Below are 20,486 nucleotides of genomic sequence, written 5' to 3'. Positions count from 1 at the left end.
TTGGCTATGACAAGTTGACATAATAGAAATTTCAAATCTGACCAAAAAAATGTGAGAATATTAGGTGAATTTACTTATCATTTGTAAAGTTAGGAGTATGTTGTCTAAAGCTGGTTTTGTATTCTCAGAGGATGGTCAGGGTCAGGGTGCCTCGATTTTTGACTTAGAGAATGGGGTTCCAGAGTTGGGGTTCAGCGGCTCAGCGATAGTGGCTCTCCCACACTCCCCCGTGACTCTCTGCTTTCTCTGCTTGGGGACCGCAGCCTGGCCGCATGGCTCACAGGGTGCAGGGTAGGGCAGAGTCTCTGTCTTGTGGTGCCCACTCATTCTGAAAGTGGCTTTTTTGAGGTATAATCGGCATTTAACAAATGGCACTTAGAGTGTATGGTTCTAAGTGCGGCCAGCTGCACCCCGCCGCGACGGACGTGTTCAGCGCTCTGAAAGGTTCCTGGGGGCTCTTTGCTGTCCCTTCCTCCCACTCTCCTCCTCCTTTTGTGGAATCTGTTAGGCCAAAAAATTGATATTGTTGAGGATAAAGTCATAGGCAGAGAGGCATTTAACCTGCAGATTTTAGCTTTCGTTTTCTTTCTGAGGACTAATGGAAGTGATGTGATGACTGTAACTTCTGTAGGTTGCTCTGTCACGGGAGCAAAGTTTTGAGAAGATACATCTCGGGAAAAAAAAAAAAGAAAAAAAAAGAAAGATACATCTCGTACGACGGACAATCTCTGAGTAGCTTGGCAGAGATGCATTTCTAGAAAGGTCGAAGAGATGGTAGAGATGGTGACTGTTGGAAGGGCACGGAGGACCTGATGCTTTCAAATTTTTTTTGGCCGCTTTCTGTAAGAAACTTTTGCCTGGACATTTCTCTTTTTCATCTGTAAGTGCAGTCGCGGAGGTTGGTCTGCACTGAGCGCCATATTGCCGAGTTACTGACTTCTGGTAAGGAAGTAGTGAGGTAGATCGGGTTCTAGTGTCAGGTTTGTTTCTGGCTGTCGCCTAGCTTTCTGACTCTCTGAATTTCCTCAGCTATTTATTTTTCATTTCTTTTCGGTTCTCCCATGTATTTTGTTTTGTAAGTAATATGCTTGAGGTAAACATGGCAGCATTTGTGTCATGATTTAACCTCATTAGAAATGATGTTCTTTGTCCTGTGTCTGTTTAGTTGAGAAATGAACCAATTCTCTGTGCTTATAAATGCTGGCAGGTCCTTGGCAAAAAACAAAAACAGAAACAAGCGAACCTAGAATACAAATTGAGTGTGTTGGAGAACCTGTCCCTCTGAAAAGTGATCCAGACATTGAGAGCTTACTGTGGGTGAGGATTTCCCTGGAAAAGTGTTCTTCATTGGAACTCTGATGACCCGATGGGCCCGTGACAGTGAAGCTTGGTTGCGTGTTTCCGTGATGTTGTTAGTCTGTGCTGTCGTGACATAGTTCTGTAGTTTAGATCGAGGATAGCACACATGTTAGTTATGCCCCTGAAGTTCTGGGGGATTAGGATTTTTGCTCATTTCTTGTTTAATTCAGTGACTGGTCACTATTTTGGAAGGGGACCGTCTTGGCAGTATATGAGCCTTCTGTGCCCCTTGATGTAAAAAAATGCCAGTTCTACCAGCAAGGGATTGTTTTGGGTTGAAGAAGCCTCCTTAGTCTTTGCATGCACCAGCATGTATAAATTCAGTCCATTTGTAGTCACCTAGTGCTTGGCCTTCATGGGAGAAAAGAGAGGGCCTCCTGGAGGAGACCTGAAGATGGTCATTTGTTGGTTCCTGAGCCACTCCATCTGGGGCCCAGGAAGGGAGCTAGGAAAATCTGTTGCATACATCATGTTTCAGCTTGGGCCAGTCCTTTGGAAAAAAATAAAATAAAAAGCAGTGCAGGTCCCTTAGCTTCTGGAATTCAGAGCCAACCTGTCGCTTCAACAGATTTCAGGTTAAGTAGGCAATTGCCAGACTGTTTCTGTGGGAAAACGTATGTATGTTCCAAATTCCTGTCTCAGTGAGGGGCTCTGGCAACAACACACGATCGTTGAAGCTGAATTCGAGTGCTCCGCAGGTGTGCCCTGCCCTGTCCTTGAGCCCTGCTTTCAGGCATTAAATTATATTCCAGGACTCTTGATTAGGGCCGTCCTACTTCCTGATGGCCTTTTCCTTCCTCCATCCCAACTAGCAAAATTATTCGCAGGTTTTCTTGAGTCACCTAAAACATTCTTTGTTGCCACAGATTTATTCAGCACCACTTGTTTGTCAGGACTCGGGGAGAGTTCTGTTGTGTGTGTGTTCTTAGCTTAGATTGTCATCATTTCCACGGAGTCACCTGTGGAAGTCCTGTTGGTTGTAGTTGGAGCGGTTCCTGACTGCTTGGGCTGCTGTCATGTTGGAACAACTTTGGCAGGGGCTAAACTGGTACAGCATTTGGGCTAACATGTTTTGGTGGTTGGTGAATTTTAGGAGTGATTTAAAAGACTTTAGAAGCAGCCTCTATAGTGGCTTTATCCTCTTGTTTTAAGAAGAAATTAATAAGTACGTGTGTTTTGGTTAATGAAGGGGTTAGTGTAGATACTTGATCTGAGTTGACCCCCTTTTCTCATTTTAATAGGAAATCTTTTAGTAAAACAAGTTGACTCCCGTTACACTGGGGGCTTGCCTTCACCTGCAGACCGGCTGGAGCGGTACGCGCGCCTTTTTGGATGGGCTGTCGATTCCTGCCTAGTGCTCCCAATTGCTCGCATGCCTCCCAGCAACAAACACATATGTGACAGACTTTATGTGAGATGAGCATTCCAGAGAAATGAAATGCTAGTTTACTTTTCAGTAGCTGTGGAACTGAAAAAAAGAAATCATGTTTTTTAGAATCGTGGCCTTAAGGCACTAACACACTTGTATCTAGTGCATGAAGCTCTGCAAGTTATTTTTTAACAAAACCTAATCGGGGGAACAGAAATCTGATGTTTATAGAGTTTGTTTATTTATTGATTGCTCTGAGCCACCAGAAAGAATATGCTGTTCTTTTTAATAAAATCCTGTTGGGCAGTTAAGTATTGTTGGAATTTGATTTTAGCAAGGTAAACTCTGATGTTGGATACTGGGGGATGGAGCACATCTAGGGGCCTAGAAGAAGGATGGTGCTTAAATCAGGTCCTGTTTTGCTCCCTGTGGTGCCGGTTATGTCCCCATTACCTGCCCACCCTCGAGCCCTCATTTGCACTGCCGGTTAGAGCCTGGGGTCCAGTAAGTGCTGGGGACCGCAGAGCCTGAAATCAGGGCATGTGGCCTGCTCCGGTTGGGTTCAGAGAGCAGACTAAAGATCACTGCATCCTGATTGCGTTCACTTCCTTTGGTAGCGAAAGGAGTATGGAAATTATTTGCTGTAACTCTTAATACGCTCACTGTTGCTGCAAAGTTAAGTATGTTTGTCGTGACTTAGATGGTAGCTTTGTGTTGCAAAACAAAATCTTAGCTCTTTTTGTCTTTTTTGAAGCAAACTTCTAATTTGTTAATGAGGAAGATGAGTAAATAGTAAGAAATTGAAGCCTGACCTGTCAGATACTTTTCATTGTTGGAGACTCATCTTGTCAAGCTTCTATTAATTCTGTGTAATTCCAGCAGAACTGCAAGTTATTTTGCTTAAAATGTCTTTTCTCCCCTCTGTGCAGTGAGAGTTGAATGTGAGAACAGATCTTAATAGATAGAGTTACACAGTTTATTTTATCGTGTATCACTTTATTGCTGTCTTCTAGAACATTGTTATACTAAATGTTCCAATAATGGAAATTTTATGCAGCTACTTCAAATGAAACAAATTTGCAAAAACTCAATTTTGGAACTCATTCCTTGAGGAGAGGGAAAAAACTCACCACACTGTGACCAAATTAGATTTCTGATATATTGGCAACTTATCAAACACTGTCATTTCCAGAAAACAGGGTGTGGGGTCCAGTGGAAATGTCAGTACTTCTCAGTCACTTATAATTGGAGACATATTGGGTTCCATATGATTGTGTGGTTAAATTTTTACAGAAATTTTGTTGGTAACAGGTATTTGAAATTTGGTTTTGTACCTAAATAAAAATGGCTCTACACGGAATCAGGAATGACTTGTGTTCAATTACAGGGGAGTCTTCTTTTCAAGAACTTGATTTTAAATTCTCAGAGATATTAGTTTTACTTACTAGAGCTCCTTTGTTTTGCAGAGATCATGATGCAGCCGTCCTTTTGGATTTCTTTTTAATAATGTGTGACCCTTCACCTTTGATCCCCTGACCTGCATTACCTTGGTAACCATTTCATTTTTTAATTTAATTTCATTTTTTAATTTTGGTGTACAAGCTGTAACATTTCATCTCTCAAAGTGTAACACGCTGATTTCCTCAAATAGAGATACCCCTTTGAGCGATAAATTTGCAAAATGCTGTCTTCATTTTCTGTATTAAAATTCATTTTAGTTTTTAAAATAAAGTGTAATCTGTGTTTTCATCCTTTTAAAATTTAAGTTTAGTGAGTGCATTTCCCTATACAATAGATCTCCTTTTCTATTTATGTTTTGCAACAGCTAGATTACCGTGCCCATCACACATAACTCACACGCACAGCAGCCAGCCGCCACCACCTCCTTTCCACACGCACCCCCGCCCTGTCAGCACGCACCCCTTCCCATGCAGATTACCTCCTCTTTCTTTCAGAAATAGTGGCAACTTGAGTTTAGTAGTCTTAGCTGCCACGTTGTACAACCTCAGATTACATTTTATATTCTCAAGTATTATTGGGACAGAGAGTTGAGCCCCTTAATTCCATGTATGGACTAGGAGATAAGAAAGCCGTCTTTTCCCCAGAAAGTACCTTTTGCCTCCTTTAATATTTATTTCTTTATTTGAGGCCTAAGTTAATAACAAGCAACATTTTTAACATGGTCAGAAATGTGCTTTTGTCTCTGCTGAAGCCTGGGTACTCAGCTCAGTGGTCTGTATACCTGATTGCTTTATGACATGTGCTATTTTATGACTGTTGTTGAGACATTTTTAATTGTGTTCTGCTTTTCAGAAACTTCTTACTCAAGAGCAAAACCAAACCAAAGTCTAAAAACAAAAATCAAACTTTAGGTAGTTCTTTGAACTGGCAGGATATTCCCAAGAAATCATGTTCCTTAAAAAAAAAAAAAAATCCTGTGGAATTTCTTAGCATGGCCTGCTGAAGCACAGATTATTTTTTAAGTGTCTCATTATTTTATTCTCTAACATTTAATGCTGATGCTTTAATTGCACACAGCTGAAGCTGCTCAATGAGCACTGAAATGGATTTAAGTCCTCTCTGAGCTTTGTTGATACCTATAAAAGTTTATGTCATTCATTAGAACCACAAATTAAAATTAGTTGTAGTGAGCTGCTCATTGGAGATTGGGACTCTCATGAACACTTCTTCAGGCTTACTAGCTTGTTTTCGTCTGTTATACTCACATACTTAGAAAACTGCCTTTGACCTTGGCTATCTTTTCCGAGAATCGCAGAATGCCAAGAGCTGAGAAATACAAATCCTGTGATTACAAAGCCAGAAAGTACACGGAATGAATGTCCCAGTAGTTATGAGCAACTTATTTGTTGCCTTGCATCTTAAGGTTTTTTTTGTTTTGTTTTGTTTAAATGAGAATGCTTTCGGAGTTGTGTAGGAATGTTTTCCAGATCCCACCCATTATTTTTTCCTCTGATGTGTTATCCTTCCTGCCCTAAAGGAATAGTGCACAGCTCGTTTTTACTGCACAGAGTGTGCTCCATTCTTCTTGCCGCCGAAGCCCCTGAGGGGAGCGGGCTGCTGGTCCCCAGAGAGTCACCGGTGCCCTGTTGACAGAATCAGGGCCTCTTGACATCTTCCCTGTAGGCTCCCATGGCTCCTAGAGATAGTCAGCTGCTTTATTCCCAAGTCTAGTAGGAGCTGAAGAAACATAAATAGGAGCACAAGAGAAATGTTTTCATTGTGGTAGTTTATTTTGCAATTAGGTCAATTAGATTTTCTTTAAAGTTTTCTGCTTAGTGCATTTTAAGGTAACTTAATTTTTCTGAGAGAGCGAGTGTATGGACATATTACTTACTTTCAAGAAACATTGCTTATTTGGTTCGCATTTAGGGATTCGAGTCAGTTGTAAGCCACATAGATGTAGTGTTTGTAAGCACGATTCAGAGAAGACTCCAGTCTGGGAGTCAGAAAAACATGCGTTTGACTAGCAGGGTATCTGGACGTGCCGTTTTTATCTTTTAAGGTAGTTCTGCAAAACTGAACAACTGGAATAGAAAGACCTCAAAAGGCTTTCACGTTGACCTTATTAAAAACACTGAAATCAGTTGTTCAACTTAACAATATAGGAGTTTGTAAAACATTTCATGGATCTGACTTCAGTTTTCTCCTATGTGAAATGTAGATGCTGTTATGTCTCCTACTTGCTTTTTAGGGTTGTTGGCAGGATAAATGAAACCCTGTATGCTGGACACCCTGGGAACCCAGAAGGAAGGTGCTTTTGAACTTAAACCTCGTCCTGTGGCTGTGCTGTTGGCAGCTGTGACCATCATGCTGAGAGGCAGTTGTAGTGAAGTCTGTGGTGAATGGCCAGCAGCATGGGCTCTGGGGCCAGGTTCCTGGGCCCAGTGCTACCTCCCACCTTGGCCCTTTGCAAGTGGTTTGACCTCTCTGTGCCTCAGTTTCCTCCTCTTTAAGATGGAGCTGATAAGAATAGCCCCCTGCCCAAGAGGGTCATGGTGCATCTCTGGGGGTGAATGTCTGCAAAGAAAGTTAGAGCAAGGGTGACACAAGGGGTGGCAGTGGCTGTGGTGTCCTGTCAGATCCTGCACACTGGGAGAGACCCAGGCAAGGGAGGGTTTCATTGACATGGAATTCTGAGGGGGGCACACACCTCGCAGGAAACGAAGCTTCAGGGAGCTTCCCCATTGTCTTGCGACATTCTCTGAGAGCACGGGGAGAGGGGTGGGGTGCTGGCGGTGATTGGGCGCCTCTGAAGCGGGTGCCACTTCAAGTGTGTAAAGGTCAGTCTAGGCTCCTAACCTTGTAGGAAGAAAAGCTTAGATGAGGAAGAGCAGCAGTTAACCCTTTCCTGTTAGTGGTTTTTGGCTGTAGAGATACAACAAAAGAGACCCGTGGGAGAGACACCCCATCTTTCACCACTCATCTGGCTCCCGAGGAGTCTGAAAACTTGTATGATGCTTCAGTGCTTCCTCCTAAGTCGAAGAAGTGGAAGGAAGTCACTGTTGGGGGTCATATACTTGTCTAGGTGCTTCTTATACATTTTTAATTCTCTCAATTTATCTGTGAAGTGAGTGGCATGTTCACCCTATTTTGCACCTGAGAACGCTGGTGATCACGTGGTTAAATCAGCCCTCATAGAGTCATGTTCTAGGAAATAACGGAACTGGGACTTCAATTGAGGTGCTTTCCTTCTCCTGGCACCCGCTTCCTTATTTTATTGGCAAACGGGGCTGGACCCCTGATAGGAAACAGATCAGCTGTTTGGTTGCAGGGGACTCCACCATGTGCATTACTGCCCCATAGCTGTTAGCAGCGCTGACTTTGTGACCTGCCACCACCACTGCCAGAAAGGCTCTTTCCTTCACGAGGCACTTAGCGGGGCTCTGTAGCAGCGGCTTCCTCCATCTTGGCTGCTTGTCCAGGATCACTGTATAGCTTTAAAATACGGAGCCCTGGCGGCATCCCAGGCTCTGATCTGGCCATTCTGGCAGAATTGGTAGGTTCCGAAATATAAGAGGTTTATGTCATAAACAGAAAAAATGTAAATAACTGGTGCAATACAGACCTGTGCCTCCAGAACATGGGCTGGTGTTAGTAATTCTCTAGTTAGCTGTGCTGTAATTTCAGTGGGCCTGCGTGGGCCAGTTTAGTAATTCAGCCACCTGTAGTTGGCACCCCTTCTGTGGCCAGAGTCCCAGCCATCCCTTTTGTAGAATATAGTGCTCTGGAAGTGGGCATCTGACCATCCCCCAGACCAGGTTTGAAGTTGGTCCCGGAACTGAATACAGTTAGAGGGCTCTGCCTTCCTCCCCTCTCACTTCTTTTTCTCTCCCATCGTTTGTGCTTTTTCCCCTCCGTCCTTTCTTCTAGCTCTCAGCTCCTTTCTCCTCTAGCTCCCAACTACTTTCTCTTTTTCTTTGTCTCCATCCATGGGCCAGATCCCTCTGGGTGTGTCTTTCCTTTGGACCCCAAAGCACTTGAAGTCCTCTAGGCGGCCTAGCACAAAGTAGGTGTTCATATCAGCGTTTCTTGGTTTGTCTTCATGTCGATCTTTTTTTTTTTCCTTTTTACTGAGTCTTTTTTTTTTTTTTTAAGATTTTATTTATTTATTTGACAGACAGAGGTCTCAAGTAGGCAGAGGCAGGCAGAGAGAGAGAGAGGAAGGGAAGCAGGCTCCCTGTTGAGCAGAGAGCCCAATGTGGGGCTTGATCCCAGAACCCTGGGATCTTGACCTGAGCTGAAGGCAGAGGCTTTAACCCACTGAGCCACCCAGGCGCCCCTTCATGTTGATCTTTTAAAGGGGTATGCACTACCCCTCATTAGCCTGTACACTGTCAGCTTTCATTGGCGGTTCACAGACTAGGACGGAATGTTGCGCAGTAGGATGGACTTGACTGTTCTCAAGGCGCTGGTATGAGGCTCTTGCTGTGTTTGCCATGTAGTTTTTAGAGCTGGACTGTGAGGCCATTTGGGTTGGGCCCCTCACTTTACTCCTGAGAGGGGAAGGCCTGTCCTCAGGGTGCTTCACTGGTCCAGATGTGCTGCTCGGGGCACCTACCACTCTGTCACACTGACCGAGGGGAGCAGAGCAGAAGCTGGGACACAAGTGCATGTGTGTCATTCACTGTCCGCCTTGAGAGATGGTGGGGAAGCAGCCAGCCCTTCTGCATTGGTCCCCCTCCTGCCCCATGAACAGCTTCTGCGGGACAGGTGCTTTGGGGGTGACCGAGAGCCTCCTCATGGCCCCCATTGGGCCGCCGCAGGAGCTATGTCCACGGAAGTGTTAGCCCTTCTTCAGGCAGCGCGGAGACCGGGAAACCCGCTCCAGGGACAGGAAGATGGGTTTGCCATTCTTCAGCGGCAGTCAGCTCTAGCCATAGAGGGAGTTAGAGGGGGAGAGGCAGCAGCGTGTGGCTGCACAGTCAGGAGATCCCGGGGAACCTCTCCTGTTTGTTCTCGTTTGTGCTTCTGTTTCCCTGGGAGACTGTGGCCACGGTTACCGTGGACTGTGTGACATCGAATCCTAGGATTTAGACTGGACTTTGCACTTTGCGTACACATCTTCCCCTGGGTTCGCGAATGCCCTGCACGTTGACAGAGAGCTCGCGAGCCTCCCTTGGAACTCAGTTATTCGGGTTCGATCATCCAGTCCTTTCTCTCCCTGCTGTGCCGGTCCTTCCGAGTACTTACCACTCTCCGCCCTTCATTTTTCCAAGGAGAGACCGGAGTGATTGTTTCACTTCCCTTGTTCCAGTGGCAGGAGAACTGGCAGGAGAGTAGGTGCTCAGGCTGGGCCATTCAGCGTGGTTTGGGCTGCTTGCGCACATGTGCCAGCATCTGGTACAGGAGCTTGCACGTAGTAGACGCTCAGCAAACACTCACTTTTTCCGTTCTCATTAGCACAGGTAATTAAGAACAGGAGCTGATAGACCGCACGTATCTGTGCAGAGATATATCTGTAATTAAAGTTTTAATTAAAGAAACACCAGACCAGGCAGATGGTTCTTTTGCCTGTATCCTGTAAACCAAACAGCCATGGCTTTTCGATCAAACAAGCAAAGGGGAGACTAGCATCACTCGCGGACAGCACTGGAGGGGAGGGGGACTCTTGTGAACTAGCCATAATCTAATTTTGGTAGTAGTGTATGTGATGCCAAATCCAGGGATAATCACTGCAGTTTGAAATGGAAATACGATACATCAAAGTTATGTCCCAACCAAAGCTTTTAAGCCTCCAGTCAAGGGCATTACCACAGCCCAGCTGGTATATCACAAGGCATGTGGTTTTGTGCTAGATCACAAAAGCTGACAAAGTGTTATTTAGGATCATCAGCTAAATACAGTATTAGAGTGCCATCAGCCTGATTTTTCGGCTTTTGCCACCGTGAAGCAATGCAGTATTGAGATACGGGGTGTGTGCCTGCTTGGCCCATGCAGGTCCTTTGGCTGTTTCTGTCACGGTGACCTTAATGACCGACCAAGTGCAGAATTTAAAAAACAAAACCACCACAGGGGATAACAGAAAAAAACTTCCCTCCTGTCTTACCGGTCTTACCGCTTAGAACAGCCTCCGCCCAGGGAGCCCCATGAACTCGTTCAGATCGTGCCACTGTTAGCAGGAGGCCTGAGCAGTGCGGGGCAGAGGCTTCTGGAGGTCTCCGCCGGTTCACCTTGACCTCTTGGGACAGATGCACCCACTCCTCAGCCCCCAGTTTCTCACCCTTCCTCGTAATCGTTGTCGCCTGCGCGCTCCGGGTTTCCTGGCACGACGGCACTGCCAGTCCCGCAGCTCAAGTAGATGCCCGTTCATGTAGGTATGTTTTGAACGCCTATGTCTCACCCAGTTGTTATCTGCTTGGTAGAACCAGCGTTGAAGATGCTCGTCTTCTATTTCACGGTGAAACACCATAGTTTAGAGGTTGCGAGAGTAGTTTCTATTTTGCTTGATGGTAGGGGACCTTATTCCTCTTTCTTTCTTTTTCTTTCCTTCCTTCCTTCCTTCCTTCCTTCCTTCTTTCTTTCTTTCTGAAAAGATTTTATTTATATTTACTTAGAGCAGAAGCAGGGGGAGAGGCAGGCAGAGGGGGAAGCAGACCCCCCGCTGAGCAGGGAGCCCGATGCGGGATTCGATCCCAGGACCCTGAGATCATGACCTGAGCCCAAGGCAGACGCTTAACCGACTGAGCCCCCCAGGTGTCCCTCCTGTTTCTTTCATAGGAAGTAGGGCTCTCGCCCGTGCCACATCGGGGCGTATATAGGTGTCTCCACGTTAAAGACTGTGTCCCGAAGTGGTAGAACCCACAAGTACTTGAAATTGTCCTCACGCCATCTGTGAGTCCAGACTCCGTCACCCCACAGAAATGCCAAATCCACGAACGCGTGATGCGCCGTGAGCGACGCGTGTGTGTGACGGGGAGGGAGAGGTTTCATCGTCGTGTTGCTGGGGGAGACTTCAGTGATCTGGGGAGATGCTGTTTGTTCTCAGAAGATGCTGGAGCAGCGTAAGCTGCTTTGAACCAAGTGGTCGGTGTTGGTGGCCGGGAGATGTCAGCCGCAGAGAAGTGCTCCTGGCTAGTGAGTTGCCATTTTACGTGCAAAATTGGAAGGTGACTGGCGCTGAAGCCTGTTTCTTCTCTCCTCTTGTCAGAGACCGGAGCAGGGAACCCCTGCGCGTGTAGCAGGGCGTCGGCTGTGCGAGCTTTCCCCGGAGGCCACGTGTTGCTGCTCGGGGCGCGGCAGGAGCGGCTCCCTTCAGGGTAGGAGGGTGTTGCTTCTCCACACGGGGAAGGGAACGTCAGCAAACAGGCCCCCCGGAATAGGAGGTTTTTAAAATCTCTGATTCTGTGGTGGGTTTGAGGAGAGTTTGGTTCTCCCTGATACCTGGTGCGGCTGGAGCGAGCGGCGGAGCGTCGTCTCCCCTCCCAGGACTTCAGTTCGAGCACCTGCTCGCTGGTTCGGTGCTGACTGAATGCCCAGTAGCGGGTGCTGTCCCGGTTACGGGGAACAAAGCAGTAAACAGAGAAAGCCGTTCCCCTCAGAGGCTTATTTTCGGGCCGGCGGCGAGAGGCGCCCCGCAACCGACCGAGACCAGGCAGCGGTGACGGAGCGAGGACGCGTGCAGCGCTCGATCCCTCGTTGCTCCCCAGAGCGCGCAGGAAGCGGGGGCGCCAGTCGTCCTCGCCGCGCAGGCGCGGAGAGCGCGGTACGGAGAGGTGGGAGTGGCTCTCGGTGTCCCGCAGCAGGACGCGGTGCCGCTGGTCCTCGGCCCCGGTGACCGGCCTCGGGGCTCCCTGCTCTTCACACCGTGTCATTTCCCCCTTTTAAGCAACCGCCTCATCGGTCTCTTCCGACGGTGTCGGGGCTGCAGGTGTGATGGGGAGCCCCGAAGCGGAGTGGCCGTCGGGAGGGTCCCCCGCTGCCGGCGGGGGGTGTGCAGTGCGTGCTGTGTGACGGTGTGACGCGAGCACGTGTCTGCTGAGGGGATTTGACGGCGGTGACGCAGTGGTCCGGGTGTGAGCGTGTCCCGAGCGGAGGGAGAGCAGCGGGGAGGCCGGGGCGGCCGCTCGGGGTATGTGTGGTGAGAAGAGTGGGAGGAGGTGGCCAGCGGCCGTGGCCCACGGGGCCTGACGGGCCACGGTGGCGTCTTCTGATTTGCGAGAGTGAGGAGAGAAGCCGTCCGAGGTGGCTGAGCGGAGCGGCTGGGGCTGAAGGGGCCACTCCGAGGGCGGCGCGGGGGCGCGAGGGCAGGGCTGGGCAGCCCGTCACTCCACGGCCAAGTGCAGCGCGCCTGTTCTGTGCAGCCGCCAGCCGAGACGCCTTTTACGTTTCTAAATGGTTGAGAAAACGAAGGTGCATAATAATAATTTGTGGGACCTGAAAATTAGACGTAATTCAAATTTTAGTGTCCATTTCGGTTCTAGTTTTACTGGAATCGAGCCGCGCTCACTCGTTCGCGTATTGTCTGAGTCTGCGTTTGAGGTGCAGCAGCCAAGTGGAGTGGTTGCCGCAGAGCCCATCTGGCCCACGGGGCCTAGAACATTCGCTCTCTGGCCCTTTAAGAAAAGTTTGCTGACCCCTGGGTTAGCGCCGTAGGGATGGAAGTGAGGAGACCAGTGGCGAGGGCTGATGGCCTGGACCAGGGCGGTGAGAGGCGGTCAGACGCTGGATGCGGTTCAGAGGAAGAGCTGACGGGTTGTGTGCAAATATGAGGGGTTGGGGTGGATGCCAATGTTTTTGCACTGAGCAGCTGGGAGAATGCAGCTTCTCTGTGCTGAGATGGGAAGCCCGTGGGAGCCGCAGGTTGGGGAGAAAGGGTGAGGAGAAAGCAAGAGTTGTGTTTTGGACGTGTTAACTCTGACACGCCAAGTGGAGGTGTTGACTAGGCAGCCGCATAGACGAGTTGTAATCTAGAGGAGAGGCCTAGGCTCGAGCCAGACTTGTCAGTGTTTTCAGCATATAGAAGGTTCTTACTTGCTCTGTCTGGGCTGTATGGAATCTCGAAGGGGCAGTGGATAGGGAGAGACGCTCAGACACGGAGCACTGGGGATTAAGGGGAAGGAGGAGAAGGAAGGACAGGAGAATGGGAAGGAATAAGCAGAGAAGAGCCAGGAGAGCAAGGTCTTCTGGAAGAAAGTGTTTCAGACCAGAGAGAGTGATCCTCTCTGTTCACACGCTGCTCAAGGTCAAGTAAGATGCAGACTGAGAATTGACCGTGGATCGGCAGCAGGGGGGTCAGTGGTGGCTTCGGTATGAGCTGGGTGAGTGAGGTGGTGAGGACCAAAGCCCTGTCCCAGCTGGTTCAAGCAGAAATGGGGGGACAGGAAGCCGAGCTGGTGCTTTCAAAGAGTTCTTTCTGCTGCCCAAATGCAGGCTCTGAGGGGGCAGAGTAGGGTTTAACCTGGGACTGGGATTTTGCCAGGGGAATACTGGTGGGGGAAGGGGCAAGGGAGCTGGGCCCTGGTGTGAGGAAGGACTGCATACTGTAAGCCAGGCGGCTAGTGAAAGGGAAGCACGAAGGAGATGAGGGCAGTGAGAGGCCATGGCGCCAGGGGGATTCAAGGACCAGGGTCAGGAATGGTTCGAGTCAGGGGTGCGGGAGGCACCTGGGTGGCTCAGTTGGTTAAGTGTCCGACTCTTGACTCTTGATTTTAGCTCAGGTCATGATCTCAGGGTTGGGCTCTGCTCTGGGCATGGAGCCTGCTTGAGATTCTCTCTCCTTCCTCCCTCTGACTACCCCACTTTTCTCTTAGGGGGAAAAAAAAGAATGGTTAGAATAGGGATAGTCAAAGAGAGGGATGTTTGAATTTGATAGTGAAAGAGTGCAGTTGTGGTTAACATCAAGGCCTAGGGCAGTGCTGTCTGATAGAAATATAATGTGAGCCACATGTGTCATTTTGAATGTTTTAGAAGCCATGTTTTGAAAAAGCAAAAAAAAATAAGGAAATTAATTTAATGATATATTAGCTCAATATGTCTAAAATATATGAATGTGCAATCAGTGTAAAAATTGCAATATTTTACATTTATTTTGTACTAAGTCTTCGAAACCCAATATGGGTTTTATACTTTCAGTACATTTTCATTCAGACCAGATACAGTTTTAAGTGCTCGTTATCCACATGTGGCTCATGGCTTCCATTTTGGACGGGTTAGGAATGCTCGTGGAAGGGTGGTTCAGAGTTACTGGAGAACAGGCGAGTGCTAAGGAAGGTTATGACTCCTGATGAGAGTAACAGGGTTGGAGAGGCAGAAGGGCGATGCTGTGGCTGTTGGTAGGATCCGTGACTCAGTGGCCATTGCTCTAACCTTCTGCCTGCCAAGGAGCGTTTTCTGACCCTGATGCTGTCCTGCTTCACAAAGCATCTGTTGGGTTCTGAGGCATTGCTCTCGCATCATTTAAAATCCAGGTGGTACCTCCTTGGGATGATGGGTTTGGGACAAGATTTCTGAGTCACATTGAAGAATCAGAACACAAGGCCATAATTTTGAAAAATTCTTCCCAAAATGTCAGCTTTTTACTTGGGATTTTATTTTCATCCAGAAGGCTTTTCATTGACTCAGCGATAAAAATGTTAACTCCATGTGGACAGCTCATTACAGCCCCCCCAACCCAGGAAAAAAAATATCCTTTAGATTCTTATCTTTATTCTGTCATATCTTTAGATTTCTGTCTTTATTTTGGCATAATCCTCAGGTGCCTCCAATGTTAGTCACACTTCATCCTAAGTGTGTTGGGATCCCTGCAGAAGCCAGCATTTGGTAGCTTTGAGGTGGTCCCATGTGGTAGAAGCTGCAGTACATGGAGCCTGCCCGTCCTCTTCCAGTGCTTTGGAGAGGACAGGTGTGGTCAGCCCTTTGCAGTGGCCAGAGTCGCAGATACACGGTGCATGTGTGTCCTCGCTCTGTCCCGTGCATGTGTATAGGAACTTACATAGGTAAATTTCTATAGTTGGCTTTGATCTGCAAGGTGCCTTTATTTAAAGATTAATAATAATTGATGGCGAGGTCAGCAGCTGTTGTTTAGCTTTGTAGGCCGGGAAGATTGAGCTGTTCTGAAAGGGTGAACGGGAACACCTCGGCTGCTCAAGTGTTCTTGCTCTTTTCCACACCGGTAATGAGCCCCTGGGGGAAAGAGTCATGGGAACTCCCGTTCCGTACCCTTATCAAATTTGAATTATTTTAACTTCTCTTTAGTTTCCTGTTCTATTAAGATTAACAACAACAACAACAACAAAAAACCCAAAAAACAAAACAAACAAACAAACTCAAAAGTCCTACCAGCCCCGATATTTAGGAAGAGTCTCTTTTGAGCCCTGTACTTGTGAACCTTGTGTTCTTGGCTGACCTCTGTTTTGAGGAGCAGTTGCTTCATTTCGTGTGAATTAATGTTATGAGAATGTGGGGTCTATTTTGTTTTGTTAACGTCCAGACTTCAGTCATTCCGTGAGGGTGTCACCGAGTCCCCGTGGTCCCTGACTGTGCACCCTCTGCAAGTACGACATCCTCTGGCAGCGGTGTACTCGTGGGAAAGAAAACCCTGTAAACACAAGTTAGCAACAAGGAAAGCTTACTCATTACATAAGTTTTCTTAAGCTCTCTTTATTCTAATTAAAGCGTTTCCATCTAGTAGGGAAGTAGGTAAATACTAAGAACTGGAAATTAAGCAAGGAATTGAAAGAACATTGATGGCTTTATTGTAGTTCGTTTTGAGGTTTTTCTCTCCACCAAAGGGTGGTTGCTTACAAAGTCACTCCTTCACACATAAATCTTTATGACGAATGGGCTGGAATTTATTCCAACAAAAGAGGAGCTAGTTTATGATGTTACTTGTAAATGATAACACATGTTCTGTAAGAGAACCAAAGCATTAGCTTTTTAAAAGCACCGTTAGCATGATTACTTAATTCGGTCCACACACCATTCTAGTTTCTTTGAAAGTGAAGGTCAGTGTGTCTAGGAGACTAGGGAAGTGAGTACTTTGACATTTGTTCATTGTTTTTTATTTAGATCTGGGTCACTAGCATGTTCTCAGAATAATTCTTGCCTCAAAAAAGTCCAAAGCATAACATTTAAACTAGTATTTTATTCCTTCAGAAATTTACTGCTGACACTGAAACTTGATCCACCCTGGCCGGCGTAACCCTAACCAAGGCAGCGGCTCGTTCCATAGTGGGCGCGCCCTTCCGTGCCCTCCCTTGTCCTGGAACCCGTGTGCAAGCCAGCTCTCTGGATGCTTCTCTGTGTTGGCATCTGGACTTGCCTTTATTAATAAACATTCATTAGCTCAAAATGCCCCCCCACCCCTGGGTCTGCAGATGTCATTGGAAGTGTTCATGAACAGGTACACCCTGCCCCACCCCAGTCCCAGCCCCGGCCTCCTCTGCTCTTGCACCTTTCCGGTTTCTCTTCGTGCTGGCAGACAGGCTCTTTCTGGAGGCCAGCCCGGATGTCACTTCTCCGTGTGCCCTTTCCGCACAGCCTGTCCTGCTGGCTCACTTTTAATGGACACTGCTTTCTGTGTCCCTCTGAGGACCCTTGCCATAGCATATTTTAAGTTGTCTCTTTATTGGTATTTTTAATCCCCTAAACTGTGAGCTCCTCGGGGCAGGTGCTGGACCTCACTGATTGCTCTTTCCATAGAGGCTAGTGCAGCGTCTGTGCATGGCTGTGAGTGAGCGAGTGCGGGGGATGAAAGGGGAGGGGATGGTAGGGTAATGCCCCTTCAAGCCGAAAAAATAAACTTTAATTGTTTGTGGGGAAGAGAATGAATACTGTTTTTGTTTATAGAGGTCTTAAAATTTGGGTGGCAGAAAGCTAGTATGCAGAGAAGCTCGAAGCTGCTGTCTGATTCCACAGAGACAGTCACGTTTTATATTTAAAAAATGTAATTTGCCATTGATCGCCTTGAAATCTTCAGTTTGTTGTTCTGGTGTCTTAACTAATTATTTAATTGAGTAACAACTAGGGGAGTAGATCATACACCTGAGGACTTCCCTTGTGAGGAGGCCACATTTCTCCGTGATGTATCCTTTTTGGCACCCTCCCGGAGGCTGTGACACTGAGCTGCTTCTCTGCATTGGACACATGCTTGAATACGATGGTTCTTTCATAAGCTCCTGGTTCCGCGGGACTTCACTAGTCGTGTTTCTGTCGCGTCAATTTGAGGCTTGGGTGGAAATCATTCCCATAGTAGAAAAACAAATTAGCGTCACACATCCTCCCCCTGTAACCAGCTCCCAACTTTCCCCTCAAAGATTCATTAACATGGTGTTCGGTGTTTTATCCGAAATCACTCACTTTAAAATGGCTCTTCCTTCCTCTCTGCTAGCACCTAAGCAAGGGGAGATGAGTGAGACCGATTGGAAAGAACAGACCTCTGTGTGTCCTTCTGCACCAGTGTGTGTCTGGTGGCTTAAGGGCCACTGTAGAAGTCGCCTCTAGCTTCGTAGGATTTTTTGTAATTAAGGAAATGGTTGTCCTCCTCCTCATTCGGTGCTTCTTTCAAGTACCACATCCTCTGACCCGTGAAGCTGCTGGAAGGACCCAAGTGTTGGTGCTGGGGCTTCAGTCTGAGCCGTCCGCCTTCTCAGGCCCAGGCTTCCCCCGTGGTGTCCAGCAGGGGAGCCTCTCGAAGCCTTGTGTTCTGTTGCATCAATATGTACTTAGGCACGCTAATCTGAATTAGAGAGCTGATTGTACATAATGACTCCTTGGGGATGCCGTGGTAGAAAAAAAGAAAACAAAAACTTAAGTAGTTTCCTGAATATGCGGAGTCAGTAAAAAAAATTCTTCTAAAATTAGTGTTAATTGAATCTGAACCTTGATAATCTTTGAACCTTTAATTTTTAATTTGATCCTTTAAAAAACTCATGCGACCTCTTAAAGATACAACCAATAAAAGTTACGCTGTAATGATTGTAAAAAGGCCGAGTTACTGTAGGGAAGTGAGTCGGTTGTGGGAGATATATGTGAATAGTACGTGGTCCATTTATACGTGTACATACCCATACACAGACATATGTGTGTGTTTAATATGCACCGTAGTTTGTCTTTATTCAGACATCTCCTTCTCCCTCTGCCTCTGGAAATGGGGCACATTTTCGTCAGTTAAAAACAGAAATAGAAGCGATGGTCTTGACCCATTTTACACTTATTTATTTCAGGCTCTCACCACACACTTGTTCATGGGCGCAGCAAGAAGAGGGCCCCGCAGAGCTGGAGCCGTGAGCGCTGGCACATGGGACTCCAAGCTGGCAGAACTTGTAGGGGGATCTTGCCATCCTGTAGCCCCATATCTGGCTCCAAGATTATTCCGTTAGTGAAGTGGTTGCACTTAAAACCCCAAATTAATTTGAACCGAACGTTACTGGAAATGGAGTAGACGGAAGTGCCCTACTCTTGCTTTCCCCACAGCTGTTAAATGTGCGAGATCCACAGTCCTACCTGGCTGTGGGAGAGCAGGTCTCTGCCCACATGCTACCTGGTCACAGAGGTCCCGGTGATCATCCTCGTGCCCAGGTGCCACTCTCGGTCCCCTTCGTAGGCTTCTCTTTTCCTAAGAGCCACAGATATAGTTATGTGTTGTTACTGTCTGTGTCCGACAGGACTGAAGTCCCACGAGGGTAGAGCCTCCGTGCTGTTCCTGGCCTGGGTGTGTGGGGCAGGGCCTGGCTCTGTGTGATAAATGCAGTCGAGTGCGTAAATGGCTCCACTGGCATGGCCTCCTTTCTGAATGTTTGTTTCTAATTTGCCTTTTATATATAACTTTTAAAAATGATAAAACAGTGAAACTTGGGGGTAAATATAAAAATTTTGTTGTGATTGAAATGAGTGGTGCGGGGTGTCTTTGAGATGCCAGAGCATATCACGACTTTAGGATATTAAATTACAAATTTACTCTCTGTTCTGGTATCCATGCTTCCTGATGAAGAAGCCGAGGATGTAGATTAGGAGAGATGGGAGTCCTGTGTCTGGAATACAGGTGTTCCTCAGAGACCTTGCAGTTCTCGTTCTAGACCACTGCAAGTAAACGAGCATCACGATAACGTGAGTCAGACGGAAGTTTTTGTTTCCGATGCGTATGAAAGTTAAGTTTACACTGTATTGTACTCTGTTAAATGTGTTAATAGCATTATGTTTAAAAAAACATGCATAGCTTAATTTAAAAATATTGCTGAGACATGCTAACCATCACCAGAGCTTTCAGTGAGCGGTGACCTTTCTGCTGGTGGAGGGTCTTGCCTCGATGCAGCGGCTGTGGACTGCTCAGGGTAGTGGGTGCTGAAGGCTGGCGTGGCCGTGGCGATTTCTTACAAGGCCACAATGAGATTTGCTGCATAGATCAACTCTTCCTTTCACAAATTTCTCTAGCATGTGATGCTGTTTGATAGCATTATCCCCACGGTAGAACTTGTTTCAAAATTGGACTCTGTCCCCTCAAATGTGGCCACTGCTTTGTCAACTTAGTTTATGGAATATTCTAAATCCTTTGTTGTCATTTCAACAGTCTTCCCCAGGAGCAGATTCCATCTGAAGGTGCCCGTCCGTAAGAAACAACTCCTCATCTGTTCAAGTCTTATCCTGGGACTGCAGTGATTCGGTCCCATCTCCAGGCTCCGCCTCTAACTCTAGTTCTCCTGCTGTTCCCACCATACCTGCAGTTCCTTCCTGCAGTGAGGTCTTGAACACCTCAAAGTCATCCATGAGGGTGGGAGTCCATTTCTTCCAAATTCCTGTTTGTGTTGATATTTTGAGCTCTTCCCATGAATCATGAATATTTTTAGTGCATCTAGATGGTGAAAACCTTTCCAGGGGTTTTCAGTTTACTTTGCCCACATCTGTCAGAGGAATTCGTATCTAGGGCAGCTGTCGCCTTATGAAATGTGTTTCTTAAATAGTAACTTGGAAGTTGAAATTACTCCTTGACCCATGGGCTGCAGGATGGATGTTGTGTTAGCATGCGTGGAAATGACATTAATCTCGTTGTACATCTCCACCAGAGCTCTCCACGACCACGAGCGTTGTCCGTGAACAGTACTGTTTCGGAAGGGATCTTTTCCCTGCGCAGTAGGTCTCAATAGTGGGCTTAAAACATTCAGCAAACCATGTTGTCAACGATGTGCTGTCATCCAGGCTTTGTTGTTCCATTGATAGAGCACAGGCAGAGTAAATTTAGTGTGGTTCCTCTAGCATAGTTCTAGAACTTGTACAGTGGTAAATGAGCATTGGTGTCCAGGTC

The 20,486-nt window shown here is 47.1% G+C and overlaps 1 protein-coding gene across 17 annotated transcripts in view; it reads left to right on the top strand.

Annotated features, from left to right (window-relative positions):
- Positions 1-20,486, top strand: part of CAMTA1 (calmodulin binding transcription activator 1) — an 821,619-nt gene that overhangs the window by 75,214 nt on the left and 725,919 nt on the right. The window contains exon 4 of one of the 17 annotated variants that reach the window (XM_032303267.1): positions 4,195-5,161. The exons of 15 other annotated variants lie outside the window; for them this stretch is intronic. In XM_032303267.1, the coding sequence (XP_032159158.1) occupies positions 4,195-4,203 (9 nt within the window). In that variant the 3' untranslated portion in view covers positions 4,204-5,161. Of the gene's footprint in view, positions 1-4,194; positions 5,162-20,486 lie in introns of those variants that run through there. One more of the 17 variants, XR_004276408.1, reaches the window with a different exon arrangement.

The sequence above is a fragment of the Mustela erminea genome, chromosome 10 (assembly GCF_009829155.1).
Source record: "Mustela erminea isolate mMusErm1 chromosome 10, mMusErm1.Pri, whole genome shotgun sequence".
In the NCBI taxonomy this organism is placed as follows: domain Eukaryota; kingdom Metazoa; phylum Chordata; class Mammalia; order Carnivora; family Mustelidae; genus Mustela; species Mustela erminea.
The sequence above is the reverse complement of the archived record's forward strand: the minus strand, read 5'-3'. Positions and strand labels throughout refer to the sequence as shown.